Source organism: Mirounga leonina, unplaced genomic scaffold, assembly GCF_011800145.1.
Source record: "Mirounga leonina isolate KUSES-001 unplaced genomic scaffold, KU_Mleo_1.0 Mir_94, whole genome shotgun sequence".
Taxonomy (NCBI): Eukaryota; Metazoa; Chordata; class Mammalia; order Carnivora; family Phocidae; genus Mirounga; species Mirounga leonina.
The window spans coordinates 22,157,050-22,180,071 of record NW_023270855.1 but is presented as its reverse complement, the minus strand read 5'-3'; the positions used below and the strand labels follow the sequence as shown (position 1 = coordinate 22,180,071).

Here is a 23,022-nt window from a genome sequence, read left to right as displayed (position 1 = left end):
TCCTTAGAAACCTCAGTAGGATTCTCTTCAGCAATGGCTTTGGGGGGGGGATTAATAATCAAATAATAGAATCTACTTATCTCAGCATTAATACCAGCACTAGGTCATCGGGGGCATAAGCAGTTCTGTGGCAGGAGATGTTTGTAAATCCCAGCTTTATTAGAAGGGAAGACACTGGAATAGATTTGCAGAAGCCTTGCAAAATGATGCAGTACTCTGAGTGATTGCTTTTTGGTTGGTCTGTGTTTTTAATGCACTGTGCCTGGCAGATAGTAAATGCTCAGTAATAGTGGAATTAACAGGACCTGGATTTGGCAGTAGCTGAGTCTGGGTAGTTACTATTTAGACTGATGGCTATCATTATTCTTCCTGGGTACTATAGACATATGCAAAGAACAAGGACTTTGAGGACTAGTCTCAGCCTCTCTTTGTTCCTGTTACCTAATCTGTATAATGGACATAATTGGGTCACCCACTTCCCTCTGTGGGCCGTGCACAGATTAAAGGGATTGATGTTTGGGTCGGGTTCTTTGTAGCAATTATCATGATAAGGGCCGGGGTTTGGATGTCTGAATTTTAAGGGGGTTGTCGTTTAGAGTTCTGATTTCATACAGAGTAAGACAGAGTAAAGAGTATGAGATGCTTATTTCTTAAAAAGAAAGAGAAAAGAAGAAGAAGGAACAAAAAAAGAAAAAGGATCTGAGGAAAATATGGCCAAATGTTAACATCTGTTAAATCTGGATGGTGAATAAATAATGTATTTTTAAAAGAATATGTAAAATGTCAAAAATCAAATAGTTAATATATGTGCTGTTAATAATCTCGCAAGATTATTAATCTTAACTCTGTTTCTGATCCCTGAATGTTAGTCTCCCCCCTCCCCGCAAACAGACAGCCTTTACATTTACATAGTCTTTGCGTGGCAGAAATACTGGCTAATGGCTTTTTAACGTCCTGAATAGAACTTGATTTTAAAGCCCAATTAGACTGGTTTTCATGAGTACAACTCTTAAAACTGTCACCTCGTTCTAGTTAAAGTTCCATGAAAGCAAGGGTCATATTGTGTTTAATTCATAGTTTTTATCTCATTAGACAGACTTAATGAACGTTAACTAGCAGGAAAAGTGACAAGGCCTAGATATTTGTACTTGCTCATTCCTATGATTTTTTCTTTCTGTAATCTTGCCCTAAATTTTCTAGTGAGGTTAACTCAATTCCAAATTGTAAACTATCAAAATTTGTATTTGACTCTTTATGTATTTGTGTTAACCTTTCTGGAAACAAAAACAAAAGCAAGAAAAGCAGTCTTTGAATAATGACAAACATCAAGAGTAAATGGAATTGGTGTAGCTGATCTATGTTTTTGATGTTTTACTGACAATGTTACATGGGTTAAACTTTAATCACTATAGTTCTAAATTACTTGTTTCTTACCAAGGAAAATCATGTTCTTGAAGTAATTTTACACATATCCTGTGCAAAATTTAAAAAGTATTTTTCACCTATTTTAATGGTTAACAACTAGAGTTCTGGACCGTAAGGGGTTTGCACCTGACTTTCCCACTTACCACGTATTGATCTTGGGCAAATTACTTCTATTTTCTAGAGCTCAGTTGGTAACGCTGATAGCCATCTGATGTGGTTTTTGAGAGAAATCGATGAATTCAAACATGTAAGTACTTAGGACAATGGCAGACAAATTGTAAGCATATGATATATGTACACTGTTATTATTAGAGCTAATAAATCGAGTTACTAATTTTACCATGCGGAACTCTCATCTCCCTTCTCTGGACTGGCCCACAATCCTGAACTGGCTGTGTTCTGGCACCTGTCATGGTATATAATACTTCTCCTGTTTCTTTGCCCATATCTGCCACTATACTCTGATATTCTCCTGAGAAGGGACAATACTTTTAACACAGGGTCAGGAACATCGGTGGATAAAACAGCCAAATCTTTGGCGAATGTGCTGACACTTTTCCTTCTGGTACTCAAGACAGTGTTGCTCCCCTTATCCCACTCAGAATCCTCTTCAGCACAGCAGCCTAGGCCTCACTGACAGTAGATTAGAACCAGAGTTCAAGATGCAAAAGTATCTGTTACCCATATAATACATGCTCATCAAATGAGTGATATAAATTTCTTTTGTCTGTTTATTTTTTTTTAATTTAAAAACAATTTTGAGAGTAGTTTTAGATTTATAAAACAATTGAGAGGGAGGTTCAGAAATTTCCTAAACCCCCAGCTCCCACGTATGTATAGCCTCTTCGATTATAAACATCACTTCCATTATAAGCCAGATGGTGCTTTTATTTTTTTTTTAAACTAAGGATGAACCTAACTTTGTTCCAAGATGTGTAGTCTGCATCTGCCGATCTTGTCGTTGACTTCCTGGCAGAATGTAGGAGTATAATACTTTGTTTTCCCATTCTCCCTCTCTTACTTAAATTTGTCCAATGGTTTATTTTTAATTAAGAGTCATTCCTTTGGGGGTGCCTGGGTGGCTCAGTCGTTAAGCATCTGCCTTCGGCTCAGGTCATGATCCCAGGGTCCTGGGATCAAGTCCCACATCGGGCTCCTTGCTCAGCGGGGAGCCTGCTTCTCCCTCTGCCGCTCCCTGCCACTCTGCCTACTTGTGATTCCTCTCTCTCTCTCTCTGTGTCAAATAAAAAAAAAAAAAAAAAAGAGAGTCATTCCTTTGTTGAGTTCTATTATATATGAGACATGATGGTTTCAAGATGAATAAATGATCTCTTTCCTCAAGGAGGTAAACATTAATATTATGAATTATCAATATAATCATAATTATTTTATTAATTATAAAGCTATTACTCATGACTAATTTTGTGTGTGTTAATCCCCCCTGTTATATTGGCAGCTCTGTGGCCCCCTTAGGACATGGGACAAATTATCCCATCTCTCTGAATTCAAGCTTTTTTTTTACAAAATGAAGATAGTAGTACCTATCTCACAGAGTTGTTGTAAGAATTAAGTGAGAATATACACCCGGTGATTTTCTCTTATAATATTGGTATCAGTTGTGTTTAGCCAATTATTTGTAGTATGTAGTACCTGCCTAGCTTGACTGGGGCCTCTGAGTGTTGTTACTATGCCTGCCTTGTTCCCCTTGATGGCTATTTTCAGCCACTGTGCCTTATACATAGTGAACTCAATTACTGTTAATCACTATTAAGTGAATCTGGAAGTAATTGCAAAATGGTATTCAAGCTATATGTGTGTCTGGCTCCTTCAGTTTGAGAGACAGTGAGAAAAGAAAGTTTATAAACTTGTTTTTTAAATTCTTTTATGTAGGAGTACTTTGTATCTGTTATACATTTTAATGTATTTTTTATGTCGGAGTCTTTTGTATTGGGATGAATTTTCTTTTTTTTGAGCAATAGCCCTTTTATGCCACCTAATAACTTGACAAAAAATAAAATTCACTTCCAGTATGACACCTATGAAATATTCTCTTTAATGATACACAGATGTTTAAAACTATGTATTTAATGATATATCTCTATATAGATATAGGTGTTATTTATGTAATTATCTATCATATATCTATCTGTTGCTTGTGGGTAAAGGGAAGAATTCCCTTCCTCTTCATGATTACACAATGGAATTGTACAAAAGTTGTAAAAAAAATAGCAGTTTTGTTCAGATTTTTTTGGGGGGGTGGAGTAGCAGAGGGAGAGGGAGAGAGAGAGAATCTTAAGTAGGCTCCACGCCCAGCACAAAGCCCTATCTTACGACCCTGAGATCATGACCTGAGCCAAAATCAAGAGTCTGATGCTTAACGGACTGAGCCACCCAGGTGTCCCTCAGATTTTTTCGTAAGTGGCTGAATTACCCTCATGGTTATATTTCCTACATAAGCAACTTTTTCAAAATAAGCTTAGTGTATTTATGATTTAAAATTATTTAATAAGAGAAACATATGTACAATCGATGACTAAAAATTGAAGTGCTTATCTCCTTGAAAGAAGGGGAGACTTTGTTGGTCATGCCATCTCGGGCCATTGATTGGTGTTGTTTGACAGGAAATCAGTAGCATATTATATAATGGGAGGGGCAGAGGTTCAGTGTTACCCAACCCAACTCCCCATCCCTGCTTTTCAGATTTCAGGAAGTGTTCTGCTTGTTTGCTTTCCTTTAGTGCAGGGGTCCTTAACATATTTTTGTGCCATGGAAGCCTAATGAATTCTATGGACCCCTTCTCAGAATAATGTTTTAAATACATAAAATAAAATACATAGGAAACCAATTATATACAGTTAGCAAAATATTTGAAATTTTTTGATAGAGCAATCTATGTGCATATTTATTGGGAAGTTAAATAAGACCTAGAAAGTGAGTATGAATGATGGGGTAAGAGTAAACAGTATTGACACTAATATAACATTGTGTGTTAACTATGCTGGAATTAAAATAAAATTAAAACAGAAAAGAAGAAACAATATTTTGAGATATCAGTGGCAATTATAGTGTGATATGAAAATATCTGTGATTTCTGTTCTTCACAAAATCACAGTTGTTGCCAATACCACTGTTGTGATATTGCCTATATTTATGATTGAAGGGAATTCTAAGTTTTAGTTAAATATTAGTGAAAACAAAACACTTCTGCTTTAGTTATAGGGAGATAAAATGGTGTTAGCTTGGTTTTTGTCCCCACATAAGACTTTTTAATAGGTCTTTTCCTTTCCTTCCCATTTGCTCATTCGACAGAACACTTCACTAGAAGTAACAGGATATTTTTTTATGACACTAATATTCACCCAGATAGTCTTAAGGGAAAAAAAAAAAAAAAAGATGAACGAGTATCTGAACCCTACTGAAAAGACAGAAAAAAGACTTTCTTATGAGCCTGGTCATGTTTGCTAATTATAAATTAACTGGACCAAGTTCTAGTTCATTATTTATTTTTGTATTACACACTGAGGCCTAAAGAGACTTTTGGAGCTGGAGAAAGAGCAAAGTTATCTGATGAAAGAGGAAGCATACCCACAGCCCAGGCTATCACTCAACAATATGAATGCAAGATCAAGGAGGGTACTTTGGGCAAGAGTTGAATGAATTTTTAATATTTATCAATTTTTATTAAGGATGCAGCTTGGTTTTACAAAGATATTGTCATGTTTTGAGTATTGTCATCTTCATTTCTTTTTCTCAGTGCTTTAGAAATGTCAGTTGTTCAAAATAATACTGCCCCACCATTTAAAACTCAGTTCATGGGAATTTATATTTTTCTTTGGAATGAAAAATATAGCATTCTTAAGAATGAAAAATACATGGATTTTTCTCATGCTATTCTTTATAAGACATTTTCTCTTTTTGCTAATGAAACCTTATCATACAACCTGAGGATGCTTAAATTCCATTTCATTTCAATTTGACAATATTTATGAGCACTTGCTTTTGCCAGGCACTGTGTGGATGTGTAGGGAAATAGAGAAAGGAATAAGAAACCACACATTCCCTGATGGTTTCAAAAGGGTCAGGTAAAGGGAGGAAGAAACCTAAAATGTAAGCCATGAGAAAACAACTAAATTAGTAATAATAATAGTAGTTATTATTGGGTGCTCGGTACTTCTCATTCATTTTTGCTCATTCAGGAAAGTAGCCTTCATCTGGAAATAACAGAAAATTCCGACTCAAGCTGGCTTTAAAATAAGGGAATTTATTTCTCGTGTGCCAATTCATAAGTAGGGCGGTTCAAGGATGATCAAATCCATGGCTCAACAACTCTTATAACAGATTTTTTCCCCTGTGTCATTCTGGGTTAGGTGTGTAGCTTTATTATCAGTCTGATAATAAACTTTATGGTGACAAGATGGCTTCCCCACTGTCAGGCATCACATGAAAATTTTCAGCATCCGAAAGAGAATTTAGTGGCCAAAGAACAAAAAACAAAAACAAAACAAAATAAAGCAACCAGCCACCCATCTTCTCCCAAAGGAAATGAAACAAAACAAACATCTTCACCAGAAGTGCCCAGCAGACGACCCCCACCCTGTGTCTCATCGTCCTCACAGCCTCGTGGAACACCATTTAAGTGAGTGTCTAAGCTGGGTGGCAGCTTATTGAGGTCACCAGCAGAATTCTAAAACTGTTGTACATCTGACAGCCCATTCAAAGCAGCAGCATGTTTACTGATGGGGAAAGGGGGAAAGCCTTGTTTATCAAAACATTTTCCTCACTTTGTAATAAAGCGAAGATAAAATGAAGGAGTTGTTGGCATCTCTTACAAACCTTAGATTTCCTTTTCCCATAAGCCCCTAAATAAATTGTAGTTTAACACATGAGGTTTAGTGAAATTTAATTTAAACCCTATGCTGCTTTTCCCTCTCTAAATTATCAGCTGATTGTCTCCCTAAGAGATGTAAACAAACTACACATGATACTTTCTCCCTAGTAACTACTGCTTCCAGAACCTAACAGAGAATATGATGGGCCTCATTTTAGTTCATCAAAGTCCGAAAATTACTCAGCCCCAATTTCTTTTCTTTTCTTTTTTTTTTTTAAAGATTTTATTTATTTGACAGAGAGGGACACAGCGAGAGAGGGAACACAAGCAGGGGGAGTGGGAGAGGGAGAAGCAGGCTTCCCTCTGAGCAGGGAGCCCGATGTGGGGCTCGATCCCAGGACCCTGGGACCATGACCTGAGCCGAAGGCAGGCGCTTAACGACTGAGCCACCCAGGCGCCCCTCAGCCCCAATTTCTAGACCTGTCAGAACACCTTGACACTAGTTAACATACTTTTCCAGATAAGGTCATTTAAATTTTTTTTGAAGGTAAATTTTAAAAATTAAAATGAGTTGTTATTTAATTCATGCCAGGGAGAGTATACACTGTTCCTGTGTTTCCAGTTGAGCAAAGAGGTTGATTATTTCCCCAGCAAACTGGGTACTGTCCTTGATGTCTCTGTCTCCTTCATCCCCAGAACCAATTTACCAGGAAGTCCTGACAATTCTAATTTTCAATGTATTCTCAAATTTCTCTTCGCATTTACATTGTCATTCTTTTAATTATTACTTTGGCTGCCATAAGCCCTCCTCCTGCCTGCCATCCACCAATCAGCTTTTCCTCCTTTCCAATCCACATTGCTGCCAGAATGTTCTTTTTAAAAGACAAATCTAATCATGACCCCTCTGTGCTTACTGCCATTTAGCATTTTCTTATTGCCCTTAGCATAGCTTCTTTCACATGCTGTTCAGTACTGTGTTCTGCCTTTCTGGTTTAGTGTGTTGCCAGGCTCTGGTAGATGTCCCCCAGTGTATCATGGTTTTACTAATGTTTGTTGATCATGTCTTATCAGATATTTCTTCAGAAATGATGCAAACCTATTTTTCTCTGAGCCCTGCTTACTTTAAAAAAGAGAACAAGGGGTGCCTGGGTGGCTCAGTCAGTTGAGGTTGAGTGTCTGACTCTTGATTTCGGCTCAGGTCATGATCTCAGGGTGGTGAGATTAAGCCCCATGTCAGGCTCCACGGTCAGTGGGGAGTCTGCTTGAAGAGTCGCTCCCTCTGCCCCTCCCCCTACTGGTGCTCACCCTCTCTCTCTCCCTCTCTCTCTTTCTCTCTAAAATAAATACATCTTTTAAATAAAAAAGAGAGAACAAACCAAATTTATATTGAAGCATGCTTCTCTTGTTGAATTTAACATTGGACAATTTTAATAATTGTACAGATTCTTTTCCCTGGCTCTGGATCGTTAGTTACTGTAAAATGAGTCCTTATGAAAACAAAGTGAAAGAACCAACGAGCCTACCTGTTTACTTAAATACGCTAGGGAAAGTTGAGATAGAGGTTGTAAGGTAAATGTTACAAACCGCAGAAAGACTGAATGTCTTGGTGGAAATTAACAGTTTAGATATTTGAGCCACTAAAGGGCTGTAATTAGACTGTACCTTTGTTTAACCCCCAGGTTATTCATTTAGTTTCTCTGCTTGCTAATGCCAAATTAATGTAATGTCTATAGTTTCAACTGGACAGAAATACAGATGCTTATTATTGCATATGTCTGGGTACCTTGCAGAATAATAAGCATTATTTGGGTAAACACAATTCCTTGAGCTTCATTACATTTCTTCTTGGAGAGTGGAAAAGTATTTGACTTTGTTTTCTCCTTATGTAAAAGGAGGAATTAAAATCCTTCCTTAAGCATTTTGTTACTGTTGTTTTCCTTCTGTGAGGTAGATGTTAAAAATTCAGGTAATTTGTAAAGTATCATTTGACTACCTAGCTTTTTTGAACTCCAAGCTTTATCATTTTAACTAAAACATGTTATTATTGTAAGCTCACAGACTTCCAATCACTGAAGTATAACTGAGATTAATTCATAATTGAAAAATACAATGGATGCCATGCCCGTAATGGCTATCTGAAGTATATTTGTTTCTGGCTTAAAGCTTTTACAGAGTGGTGTCTTTTATTCTTTGCTAAATCCTACTATTTAAAGATTTAAGGGGACAACTTTTTTAAAATTCTAAATATAACAAGGAAAATCAAGGTCATGTCTAGGTTTGATGGTGGGGGGCTACTTGCTGAATATGAGAAAGCAGGACTGTATGTAATGTAATTTTCTTGCTGGAGAGATGGTATGACCAGATAGGGATATTTGAAAATTAAAGTTAGATTTGGCATCTAAATGCCCTTTAGTTTGCAGGTTTTTGATGTTTATTGGCCACGCAAAAATATATTGTTGTTTCATAATCTGATCATAGTTGATTCTGCCATTAGAGGTATTTCCCCCCCACGCTTTGATATGATATGTTTTATTTTTCAAATGTTTGTTTCACAAAGATCAACAAGCAAAATAAGATATCCACTTCCCTCTTCCATGGGCCATGGTTTTTGTTTAGTTAGCCAACTTCAACAGGAAGATATTGAAATGATTAATCCTTATAACTTGCTTGTGTCTTAAGTGACTGGAAATTATGGGAGCTGGACTCTAATTGTTATCTCTTAAATATGAATGCAGTGTAATATTACAGAGTTGTAATTCATCCTGACCTATTTAATCACTACAATCTGCAGATAAGTTGGCTTCTGAATTTTTGCCTGATGTCATAACTAAGTCCTCCTTCCCATTCGAGTCACCATGACCGGGCTGAAGATAGATGTTGAGAGAATCCAGCTAAATGAATCATAGGTTTAAATATGCATTATCTGCATGACTTCTCCAAACTTTTCCCACCTCCTTTAATTTTAGTTGTTAAAATAAGTGCCAGTGAAGGGTTATTGGTTATCTACCTTCAAGTGTATTTCAGAGCAGAGTCCATAGTGGGAAAGCACTGGATTTGGAATCAGAATACCTGGAATGAGACCTAGTCCTGGTGTTCATTAACCATGAGACTTAGGACCGATTATCTAAACATCTCTGACTTAACTTTCTTCCTTTATAGAAAAAAAGCATGCTAAGGCCTTCTGCACGTGGCTGTCACGTAACTAAATTGAAACACTGATATACAAAACATTGGAAGTGGTCACCTGTAAGCCAGAGGTAAGGTGTGAGGACTCTGCAAGATGCTTGTTCTTCGTTCACTTATAAGGAACTTCTAGTAGATGTTGTAGTGTGAGATTTAAAAGCACAAAATTGGAAACAACCTGAATATCCAAAAATGGAAATGGGTTGTATATATTTTATTACTTCGCTAGTGGAATACCACGTGTATGATCACTGAAATGATCTTGTACATCTATATTCATCTGGAAAGGAATGCATATTCATTTACAAGTAAGAAAAACACAGTATTAAATATACTGCATAATCAGATTTTATTTAAATTACTAGTTTATTAATTACTAATTGCTAATTTTGCATGCATGCATACAAACACACATACAAACATTGACTCATGAATGTAAAATAGAAGGAAAGATGTAAAGTGGCTATCTCTTGGTGTCGGGATTTGGAGTGATTTTGGCTATTCACATCTTCTAATTTTTCTGAAATAAACATAGAATATTTATATAAGGCTACACACACACACAGACATTAGAAATTCCAGTTTCAAACCAGAGGCTTTCTATAATATCTGATAACTCCTTCTTCTTCATACCCCTTAATATCCAGTCTATGGCCAAGGCACTGGGGACAGCACTCTCTTGGATGCTGGTACCTTTGTTTCCATTGCCCTGGCAACCAGTGTCCCAATTCAGAAGTCATTCTTCCTCATCTGTGGACGCAACAAGCTTCTAACTAGTCCCTCTGTTTCCACCTTTCACCTCTATTTCTTCCAATCCATCTTCATAAAGATCCTCAAATCACAGATGTTTTCTAGAGTGCAGAGTTGATTCTGTTACCCTAGGTCCTGCCTGCTCTCCTGACCTTAACCCCAGATATATCTGATTGCTTCTCTTTGTCTTAGGATATTTGGTTTATTCTCTTCAGTCTGGTATTTAAAGCCTTTTAAAATACAGCCAAGGTTTATTTCCTGCTCTCTCACACATACCCTTCACCCAGCCAAACATAACTACTTTTCTCTGAATGCCCCGGACTTTTTTGTCTCCACTTTAGATCATCATAGTCATCAGTCTGTAATGCTACTGCCTATTAAAACCCTATAAATGATTTATATAGCCCAGCTCAAGTCCCACTTTTTCAGAATTCTAGGTGTACTTTTTCCTACCTCTGAATCTCATAGAATTTTTGAAATTTATTTGTATATTCATTCATTTATTCGTATCATTTTTTTTAGCAGCTGCTGTGTTCTAGGGGCTATCTAGATGCTCAAAAATAGAGGTGAACAAGCCAGATATACTCTTGCCCTTGAGCAATTAACAATCTAATACTTAAGCATTTCTGCTTTATTTAAATCTATTTACTTATGGTGAACTTGCCTTAACTACCACCTCCCCCTGCAATCACACATACACTGATTGTAGGCACCTTGAGTGTTATTTATGTTTGACTTCTCTTATAGAAGCATTGTGTCATCTGACAAATAGAAAACAGTCAACAAATGTATTGTTGAAAGGGCAGAGAGAAGAATGGAATAAAATACTTTGTTTGAGGAACATAATTATATATATATATATTATATATATATAAAATATGTATACTTATGTACTATATACTATTATACATAGTTTATATATGTGTATATATATGCATATATGTACATATACATACATATGTATATATTATACATATACATATAACTATTATACATAGTTACATATTATATATAATTTTATATAGTACATATATAATTTTTAAACTATGTAACTTTTTTTCTGTTCAGTGCTTTTAAATTTAAATTTGGAAAAAAATTAAAATTAAAAAATAAATAAGTAAACAAAATGTAAATTTGGTTCCTATGGAGCATTATTGATCTCTAAATGATGAGAACATGTTCTTTCTGCTAGTTGGTTCCAGGGGAGTCCAAGATGAGACTGATTTCCTTAAGTAAAACTGAGGCAGAGCACCTTTTTCTGTTAGAGAGCAAGTTATGTTACAGATCTCACACTTGATCATTTAGCCTGGAAGACCGAGACTCGAGAGTGTCTGTCTTTTAATTAGTAGATGTTCGCCTACAAGAATTTAAAGGCTTAACAGAGTACTGAATTTGGACACTCAATATATTTATGATCTGTAAATACACTATGCCTCTAGGTTGTGTTGTTATTTTAATTTTTTTAAAAGTCCTTAGTGTAATTTTCCCTCTTCATGGAATAAATTATTCCCTTAAGAATTTCCCTTGGAAACATGAACTCCCTTACTACCTATTAAATATCTCTATCTCTTTATGTTACAGTTTTTCCTCATTTTTTTTTAAAGATTTTATTTATTTATTTGAGACAGAGAGAATGAGAGAGACAGAGAGCACATGAGAGGGGGGAGGGTCAGAGGGAGGAGCAGACTCCCTGCAGAGCAGGGAGCCCGATGTGGGACTCGATCCGGGGACTCCAGGATCATGACCTGAGCCGAAGGCAGTCACTTAATCAATTGAGCCACCCAGGCACCCAGTTTTTCCTCATTTTAAGATGAGGATATCAGTTGTTTTCTCTTTCTCACTCTCTCTCTTTTTTTTTTTTTTTTAAGGAAAAGGGCTGGTAATACATTAAAGGATATTTACACAAAAGGTCTTTTCTTTTAAGAGACTGTAAGGAATCTAAGTTAATATTTTTATTTTTTTATTATTTTTTTATTAACATCTAATGTATTATTTGTTTCAGGGGTACAGGTCTGTGATTCATCAGTCCCACACAATTCACAGTGCTCACCATAGCACATCCCCTCCCCAATGTCCATCACCCAGTAAGTTAATGTTTTTAAATGAATTCAGCTGTTTTCAAACGACTCCTTAGTATAGCTGTTTTAAATCAAATCTGCTAAATCCATTAAAGACGAAACAAACCAAAAAGCACTGTTGTAATCTTAAGAGAAATCTGTATCTATCTAAGGAATTGGGTGTACCCGTATGGTTTAGTATGTGAGAGATTTGATACTGAAAGATTCCACCCAAATGGTTCGTGTACATTCTACTATGATTCAAATACAGCTTACTTATGAGCTTGCTCCTGTCTGAATCATATGGCAAACAGAATGTACTGTTGATATTTTGTTTTCCCCAACTGAATTATAAGGTCCTTGGGCATGGGAGGCAGAGTATATTATTTGTTTAAGTCTGTCTTGTAGGAAATCAAAACATTTGTTGTTTTGGTTTACTTAATTTCATATTATTTTGTACTTGTTTTATGGTATGAATGGTTTATCTTATCAATCTGATTTCTCATGTATTGTTTTAAGAAATTAGTTTTAAGACACATGCATAGAGTGGAGTTTTTTCCTTTTTATTAACCGTGGCCTGAATATAACTCTTGATACGTTTTTTCTCTGGAAGAGTTTATTTATATGTACTTTGTATGTGTTTTTGCAATTTATATGTAAGATGTTTTAGTATTAGCACCTATCTTTTGGTAACTCCAGAAGAAATTTGTTTTTCCATCTGTCATGTTGACTCTTCTAAATATTAAAAAGAAAATAAAATTGGTAAGTGAAAGAAGAGCTAAAATGCAGATTTTCCTTTCCTATTGTCTGTTGTTTGAGATTAGACATCACAAAGCACCTTTCTTACCTGCTGCAATGTAATTATTTCTTTTCAAACCCACACTGGTGTGGAAATTCAGCTCAAGAGGAAGAGTTTCCTGATGTCTTATTCAGTACTATGCCTCTACGAGTTGTCCTCTCTACTTTTTCTTGAAGTTAGACACTGGCAAAACTATTGTCATTGCCCTTGCTTTTCGTCTTTGCTGCACATTTACTTTTCGACAGGCTTAAATAATGGCTAAAATGGTTGAAATGATTTATGCCTGTAGAGTGATGTCTTCATTTGCTCTATTCACATTTCTTTTTTTACTAATGGTCTGGTGAACACCTAGTGTAGGTGCGTTTTATTAGAGAGTATATTCCCTCTAAATGCTGTTCCTAAGCTGAAAGAAATGGGCCATAATCATATAAAAATAAAGTATCTCTTTGTAGAATTTACAAGAAATGGTATGTCCTTATTCCTGAGGCATAGAACATAAGGGACTTTTTTCTCTCACTCAAAGATTGCTCTTTCTACTAATGTTGATTAAGTGGACCACGTCAACAGCTGTTGTGACGAAAAGAAAACGAATGTGTCTCTTGAACATCTCAACTGAAAGGGGTAAATCTCTTGAAGTTTCTAGTTATCTACAATTTTCTTCTTCCTGTTAAGACAGGAGAGATGGCTTCCAGTCTCTACAGATTGCTTCACTGTTAGTTCATAAAATTGCAATTAATAATGGTGAGCTAAGATCATTCTGGACTTGATGTACTGCCCTATCATCATTGAAAGAGAGTCCTTAAATCTGCTGTTTAACAACTTACAGGGACTTTGCACTGATTAATTCATCTGGTCATAGTCTCAAGGCTGACACTGCATCTTGTAGGCCTTCCATTCCATTGGGATCAACATCATCATTTTATAAGAAATGAGCTTACTACTTTATAGGCTTAGTTGGAAAGAAATTTCAAACGTCAGCTGTAGGATGTGCCACTGGAATTTAATTTGTTGACCTATGAGAACACAGAATATCTCATCTTTTACTGAACTTTCTAAACATAAAATAAGGTTATCAGAGAATCAAAATGATTCTGACACTTGAACTTCAGGAGAAGGCCAATACATTTAAAGTAAGTACTCTCCTTCCTGAAATGTTCAGCCGCTCCATCAATAGCACATGTCAGGTTCTTAAGAACATATTCTCCCTTGTGGAGAAAAGCACTGGAAGTCAGATCATGGGTACTGGCTTGTGGAGTCAACATCATTTGGGGGCCACACAGCATCTGTTCTCCCTCTATTCTGGTGCTGAATTTCCTGAATTCCCTCGGAAGAAGCATCTCTATCCCTTTAGATGCAGTCTTGCGGTACTGTCTGTCAAGGTTCCCTGCCTTGCCTAATCACAAGGGGGACTCATGGCCAAAGCTACGGAACTTTCTTCCTTGGGATTTGGAGTCTTGAGTATAAGAGGACAGGAAAGTATGTAGAGCCAATTTGTTCTAGGAATGGTGACCCAAGTAAGTTGTTAAGTCTTGCTATCTGGATCACCAGAGCTAGATTGGTGCCTGCCCATTCTGGACCTGGATTTTCCCTCTAGACTGTAAACTACCTCCAAGCCTGCCAATAAATTCCTCTTTTTATTAATTTAGCTAGAATCACTATCTGTTACTTTTTTTTTTCTCAAGAACTATGTGATGAATAATTTTATGTGTCACTTGGCAAGGCTAAGGAATACCCAGGTAGCTGGTAAATATTATTTCGGGTGTGTCCATGAGGGTGTTTCAGGAATAGATTAACATTCAAATTTATAGTCTGATTTTTTTTTTTAAATAAGCTTTCACCAATGTGGGTAGGCATCATCCAATCTGTTAGATGAAACAAAAAGGCAGAAGAAAGGCAAATTTTCTCTCCTCATTTGAACTAGAATATCCATCATCTTGTGCCCTTGGACATACTCCTGTTTCTCAGAACTTGTTACTTGGACCCGGATTTACATCATTGGCTCATAGAAATTGGGACTTAGTTGGGCACTATACTGTTGGCTTTCCTGAGCCTCCAGTTTGCAGACAATGGATCATGAGACCTCTCAGCCTCCATAATTGTGTGAGCCAGTCCTTCATCATAATAAATCTATCTATCTATCTATCTATCTATCTATCTATCTATCTATCTATCTACCTATCTATCTATCTATCATCTATCTATCTGTCTATCGTCTATCCATCCATTCATCCATCCATCCATCCATCCATTCTATTTGTTTTGTTTCTCTGGAGAACCCTGACTAATAAAAACTACTAAAGCTTTTTGGTAATTATGTTGTAATTATTAGATATTGAAAGTAATGTGTTGTCCTTTGTTAGTCTCTTACCTTACATTCTTTTGAGAATAAAATACAGTGGGATATTTTTACTATAATATAAAATATATCTTTTGCAGGCATTTCCAGGGTAATGATTGCACTGGAATCCAAAATGCTGACCAAGGTCTATGAAAGGTTCGAAGCTCTGTTCCTGAGCAAACTCTCCAGACTCATTGAATGCCAACCTTCCTTTGGGTCAAGATGCTCCAGACACTTGTTTTCATTCACTTTATTCACAAAGAGCATAACGTGTTCTTTCCTGCCTTAGTCCTTGACCTGAAATTGTATTTCATTTCCTTCACTCTCCCCATCAACAAATGCCTTCTCATTCTCAGGTCTAAGCAAAATCTCTAGCAGACTTTCTCCATCAACATTAGTCCAAGTGAACAATTGATCTCGTATATCCTATTGCTCAGTCGATAATCTTCATGGGGATACCTCTTAGACATTTCACACTTAACCTGACCCACATAGACTTTCTGATTCTCTCACCTCCAGCCAGTTTTTCTCTCATTTTTCTCCATTCAGTGTTACTGACCTGCAGTGTCTCAAACCAGAAGTCAGCCTGGACTCATTTCTTTGTATTGCCCCACTCCAATGCACCAGCCAGTTCAGTTGGCCCTACCTCCCAAATAGATCCCAATCCCTATTCTCCCACTTTCACCTTCAAAGTTTTATCCTATCCCAGTTATCATCTTTTGCTTGGTCAACTGCAATGTCTTCTAATTTATTTCTGCATAAACTCCTTGCTTCATACAATATAAGCGACTGTATATTCCCCTGCTTGGAGTCATCAGTGGCTTCTAATTCCAGTGAGGAAAAAAATATCCAAATACCTGACTGTGGCCAGCAGGGTCCTACATTATTTCCAACTTACTTCCTTTGCCTCCTTCCCCCTCCCCCCCGCCCCCCTTCTTTCCTCCCCTCCAGCCATGCTGAGCCATATTATTTGCACAGGCTCTTCTCCCTGTCGGAATGCTTTCCCCAGATTTGTCACAGCTGGCTCCTTCTGGTCATTTAGGTCCCGACTCAAACATTTCTCCTTCAGAACTTCTGATTCGAAAGAATAATTCCTCATGCCAGTCTCTATCACATCACCTTGCTTCAAAGCTTCAAAATAATTACCCTTGTAAAATTAATCGTGTTCTTTTACTTGTTTTCTTATTTATATGACTTGCAAGGGCATATTTTCACATCTAATTTTCCCTTTCAACTGTGTTTAAAAACAAAACAACATTCTATTTGGCTGTTACTTTTTACTCACCTGTATTTTGGTTATTAGGGAACACATTTTTACAAGCTAATGAAGAGTACAGAAATAAGAGCTAATGATTCCATTTTATGTGTATACATAGTAGAAGACATTTCAAGATATGTTATTTGTGGCAGTTAACAATTGAATTTAGCATGTCTTAATTTTTAAGGTAGAGACAAGAAAACCCCTTTAAAAATGAGAATTATCTGAGGGAGAGAATTAGCATGGATTAATATTAGTCGTTATAATAAAGCACCTAAATACATGAGCTCCTAGAGACTGGGACTGTGACATCTTCAGTCTTTGGCATCTTTATTTCTTTGCCTAACACATTGTGAGTTCAAGAAGAGCTTCATCAAATGGGTTGTTGAGTTGAATAAAATATGCATTTTGGAACTGTTTTAACGCTTATCATCCGAAATTATTTTTTGAGCAAATGAAGTTAACTGTCTTCACTTAGAATTAAGGGAAGGCCAGTGAATGTGTGAATGTCAATAAATGTAAGATTCTCACTTCTGCTGTCTCCTTTGCAAACAAACATCAATCAGGAATGAGATGGGATTCTTGTATTATGGATTTGAAGTTTGGCATTTTATTGAAAACGGAATTTGGGGAACATGGCTTTTGGGACCTCCGGGCTGTTTTCAGTATCTTGGATTACTAGCCTCTAATACTCATGAATTCTGATTAAATGATAACCAATGCTGTCAAGTTGCCAAGTCATTGGTGACCTAAGCCTTCTACCTCAATGCTAAATAAGTTTAGGGAAGTTTACTTTAAAATGTCTTTAGTAATGATTTTGAAATCACCAAAGAGCGTAGTCACCACATAACTGTCTATAGGAAAGGAGCGATACTTAATTCAAAATAACTATAGAATCCTCATTTTTCGTGCTCTTTTCTTCCAGGCATTTATGGAAGGTGCCAGCAAAGCTTATGCATTGCCTTCCTCCCTCCTTTTATTTGACCACACCCGATTTCGAAGTATGTATTTTCTCATTGGCGCATCTCCCAATTTAACAACTGTTGGGTGGAGTGAACACCCAGTTAGATTACAAAACTGTGGCTTGTTACACTGAGAGCACACTTAGAACTTGGGATGATTTCGTTCTTCCCTCTGCTTATTACGCCCGTAAAAAGAATGTTTCACTAAAACAATTACAAGCAGCTATTCTTTAGAAGGACAAAGTTTTATTTCAAGGTTCTTACTTTTACCTTTTTTAGGTCAAACACTTGTCTTTGCTCATACCTATAAATGTGTGTGTTTATTTATATATATCTGTGCCAATGCAGCAATATTTATGGAAGAGTGCCTTTTGGGAAATTGTAATAGATTCTGTTTAGAGATAGAAGCTCTTGGGACAGAAGTTACAAACTGGTAGCCTCTGGGCTACAATAGACTCACAGAACCTGCCTTCATTTGTCCTGCCTGGTGCTTTATTATTGCTGCTGCTGTTGTTTTTACTTCATCTTTAGAAATCCGGAGATTTCACACAGAAATCCAGATTTCTGTCTTCTCCTGAAAAATCTGGAGACACTGTAAAAAATTGTGTGCCATTCAAACACTGGGGATGCTGTGATTTTAAACTGCAAATGGCAACAATTTAAAGGCTTCCATCCCTTCATTTTGATGTTTCTCTTCCGTATCAAATGGTGTAAAGTACAAGCACTAAAATGCTTACCCAGAATGCTCCCTGGCTTAATGGGGTATTACATGCCATCTTATTCCACCTGTAATTTCCCCCCCAATTTCTATGTTATATCAATTTTTCCTTCATAAAGTTTTTCACACTTGGGCCTATTTTCTTCCTCTCCTTGTTATGACTTTTATCCAGGTTGTTTTCCTCACTTCTGGGCTCCTGAATGAATGCATTGCTGCTTAGCCATCACCGTCCCTCCTGCTTTAACCTTGCCTCTGCCTGTCCCTTCCCGCTCTGCACATCAGTGAAAGATTATATCCCCAAATCCCCCTTCAGTATATTCGTCCCTGCCCTGAGACCTGTCGTGACAACCCAGAACCTGCGTCCAGCGACTTAACCTGTAGTCCGAACTCAGTCTGTTCGTTCCCCATACACAGATGACTAGCCGGAAGGCCCATTTCCCTTGTACCAAAGCAGGGGTCTTCCAGCCCCGATGCCTCTACTCCTAGTCGTCTATCTCCTCCTCTCCACCTGCGCAAATAGATCCTGAGCTCCTTTAAAACCTCCTTTCTTGGGGCGCCTGGGTGGCTCAGCCGTTAAGCGTCTGCCTTCGGCTCAGGTCATGATCCCAGGGTCCTGGGATCGAGCCCCACATCGGGCTCCCTGCTCTGCGGGAAGCCTGCTTCTCTCTCTCCCACTCCCCCTGCTTGTGTTCCCTCTCTCACTGTGTCTCTCTCTGTCAAATAAATAAATAAATAAAATCTTTTAAAAAAAACAAAAAACAAAAACAAAAACCTCCTTTCTTACCTATTTTGGTCCACCCTTCTACCTCATGATTCATCTTGCCCCGTATGTATTTTAAAATTATATTGTGTTTCTCTGATGGGCTTAAAACAGTTTCTCCATGTAAGGTCTGTGCATATCTTACTTCAGAATCACCTGTCTTGCTCTTCAGCATTTATTCCTGGGCTTCCTATATACTCTTGAATTCCTTAAGTTGGGGCCCAGGAATCTGATAAATCTCAAATTTGGAAAATCTGGCATTTAAAGGCAAGATGACTAATAGTGGTACAAGATTGCCTGATGGTTTGATAGGAAATCAAACAAGATTCAGTTAATTTTATAGTGATTGCATTTTCAGGCCTACCAACGTGTTTCTCAAACACTTTTTACTCTTAATTGTTGTTAGCAGCTCTGGGTGTGGCTTTCGCCAGCTCTTTGACACCGTGACTGAGGCCTTCAGGCACATGAGATCCATCCCCATCCGAGAGCCAGTGGAAGGTAAATAAGAGCCTCTTTGCCTTTCAGGCAAAAGCAAGACAATTAGATAAACCCCTTGAGTACAGGACCGTGTTTGTTTTTCTATTTTTTTTTTTTTTAATGGTTCTCTACATGCTCATGCTTTGTTTCCAGTAATGCCATGATTAAGAAATGTTGAATCACATCGGATAAACTGAATTAATGTTTGAAGTTGAGAAGTTAGAAGGAATATCAGTTCTCAGGTTGAGAGTGAGTGGTAACTCCTGTGGGTCACATGCTCACTCTGAGGCCAGATGCTCAGGTCATTGCTTTCTGTAGGTGAAACCAGGGGAGGCTTGCCCCAACCCTAATTAGGCATTGCTGGGATTCCCTCCATTGTAACAACAGGGAGCATTCAGCTGGACTTGCAGGGGAAGGCAAGAGACACATTGCTGTGAGAAGCAACTACCTTTGTCATGCATGAAAAAAAAAATTGAATAACTTTAAAGTATCAGATTTCATTTCTTTGAAAGTGAGGGGTTGATAAATTTAAAATATGGATTGATAACCCCTGGAGGAGTCACTGTGACAAAGTGGATGAAGGCCAGGAATGGAATTTAGAACTGGGTTCAAGATTCAGTTTGCCATGGGCGCCTGGGTGTCTCAGTTGTTTAAGCATCTGCCTTCCACTGGGTCCTGGGATCAAGTCCTGCATCTGGCTTCCTGCTCAGCAGGGACTCTGCTTCTCCCTCTTTCTCTGTTCCTTCTTCCTGCTCGTGCACTCTCTCTCTCTCTCTCCCCCTCACTCTCAAGTAAATAAATAAATAAAATCTTAAAAAAAAAAGATTAAGGCTGCCACTTAACTATTCTGCCAGTTTGAGCAGATCCAAAGTCTCTCTGAACTTCAGTACTTTAATCTGTAAAATGGGGATAATGCTGCTGCATAGCCAATTTTTGTAGGGACTAAATGAAGGAATTTATGTAAAATACTATAAAAATATGCAGTGCTGTTACTATTACAGATGGTTCAAAGTGTGAATCAAGATCTCAAAAAACATAGTTACATTATTTTGAATCATGCCTTAAAAAGGGAAAGAAACCCCACAGTAATAATGAAATCTTATCCCCATAATCTCACAAAGCAAGTATCATGGTCCCTGGCTAAGTAAGGAATCTGAGGCTCAGGGAGGTTAGGTAAACTGCCACAGTCATGCAGCTGTTAAATAGCTGCGCTGAGATTTAAAAACCACACCTGCCTGCTTTAGATGCTCTGTTCTTCCTACTGCTCCAGTTTGCCTTAAAAAAAAAAAAAAAAAAAAAAAAAGCCAGCACATATACTTTTTCTTAACATTAAAAAAAAAAAAAGACATTTATGTTCGAAAACTAACTCATCCTGATAATTCCCAATTAAGATGTTGTCATCTAGCATCTGGCTCAATTTCCTTTTATGAAATATAGTAAACATAATTTGAGTATAGCTTAAATGAAGTGTCCAAATGGGATAAAACAGGTCACCTGGGAAATTAGATTTTATAGATTACAAGAATTCAATGCCTAAATCGTACTTAATGGAAGCAATTTAAAAAAAAAAATTCTTCAGGAGACAATTGACTGTTCTATCAATTTTACCATTACTTTTACGTGAGACATCTATAGCCTGGAGCAACTAAAGCAAAAATAAATAATATAAACTTCACGCTAAGTAGTAGTGAAGAACACCTGTGTCTTCATGGGTTTGAGGTTCACAAGAAAAACCAAGGGGGATCTCTGACTCAAGTTCAGTTTTTTTACTTCCACATTGTATTTTAAAACATCCTATTTAAAAATATTTAATAAAGAGAAGTTAGAGAATTTTCTTGCCCTGTGACTTTTTGAAATCGTTTTGAGTCTGTACCAGCCTTTATCCAGAAACAGAGTCTGCAATAAAGATGAGAGCTCCAGCCATTAATTTTGATTACTGGGTCATCCGGCCGAAGAAATGATCTTTTTTTACAAAGTCAACGCTTTTTGAATGAGGGTGGGATTAAGGATAAGAGCGGATGTGAGGGTGTGAAGGTGGAGGTGTTGATTTAAACAGTGTAGAAAAGCATCTGAGCACTACCATGCCCTGACAAGTAACTTAAGTATCTTTCCTTTGAAACACTGTGCAAGCCAGTGGTAAAATTCACATACTATAGAGCTGCACAGTCTGGGATCAAATCCCAGCTCTGTCACTTAATGATTTTGTGATTTGAGGCAATTTTACTTGAACTCTCTGAAATTCTCTTTTTTCATCTGAAAATTAGGAATAGTTACTGCTTCCTCGGATGGGTATGATGACTCAGCATAATCCTCGATACACATTGTCAGTGTGGTTGATGTCATTATTGTTTTGGTGTTGTAGAGCTTCCTCGACATAAACATTCAAGTCCCCCATGACCTTATAAAACAATTTTGAGGAATGACAACTACTTAGGCGTCTCTTTACAATTGGATAGATTCATGCAATAGTCTACAAGGCACATATCTATTGAGATAAAATGTTAATTCAGTTTTCTTTAGGAGGCATTAAAGATAGTCATAAAATGAAAAGATTATAAAACCAAACCTTCTAGTAAATAATCACGAGTTTCTACATATTTTCAAAAGCGCACAAATTTGTACTCATCTTAGGAGAACATATCGATTTGTGTGCATATTTCAAGCAACCATCTTACCCATGCTAGGCCCGTGATGGACAGCATTCTCCCCTGGGAAGGTGGCTTCTCTAATTGCAGTGAATTGTGATTCTATTTGTAGACATTACTTCCTACAGCATGCATTTCTTTCTGTGATTATTATTTAAAAAATAATTCTCCTCAAATTATTTAGTCTTCTTGGCTATAAACGAGAGCATTCAACAGCATAAGAACCTCACAGATAATACGCATCTGGGTTGAAAATGTGTATTTTCTTATCAACAAAATAATCAGTGTTTACTGCAGCATAGGGAATACAAAAAGCATTTCAATACTAAAGACATTAAACTACCACAGGCCAAAGGAAAAAAAAAAGAAAAAGAAAAAAGAAAATCAGAAGTACTAACATTATTTGAACTTCTGGGACATTTTCCTCCTTCTCCCACACTACCCCTTGCTAATAAACAAAAGCACAATTTTTCACATTGATAGAAAATGAACAGCAAAGAGGACTTACCTTCCTTTAACCAAGAAATGTTATTTTTATCATTTTCAAAATGCTCAGCTGTTCTTACTTTTATCTTTTCCAGCTCAGTTTCTGACATCTAAGTGGAAACAGAATTTGTGATATAAAAAATTCATTAAGAACCCGAATTTATAACATTGAGCTTTATATTTAGAGACTACTGCCATATTATAGGAAAATTTTATCTCTCTAATTTTTCAGCTCGCTGTCTAATGTTAAGTCTTACATTTTATCCATTTGTAGTATTTTAAAACATTGTCAGTGAGAACTAAACTTTATATGATGGTTCATTTTTCAGCAGTAAA

General features: G+C 37.0%; 1 protein-coding gene across 2 annotated transcripts in view; it reads right to left on the bottom strand.

Annotated features, from left to right (window-relative positions):
• MDFIC2 (MyoD family inhibitor domain containing 2) overlaps positions 1-22,796 on the bottom strand; it is a 105,942-nt gene extending 83,146 nt beyond the window's left edge. For both annotated transcript variants that reach the window (XM_034997136.1, XM_034997138.1), the window contains exon 1: positions 22,709-22,796. In XM_034997136.1, coding sequence (XP_034853027.1) covers positions 22,709-22,796 — 88 coding nt within the window. The remainder of the gene's footprint in view (positions 1-22,708) is intronic.
• Positions 22,797-23,022: the final 226 nt, after the last annotated feature.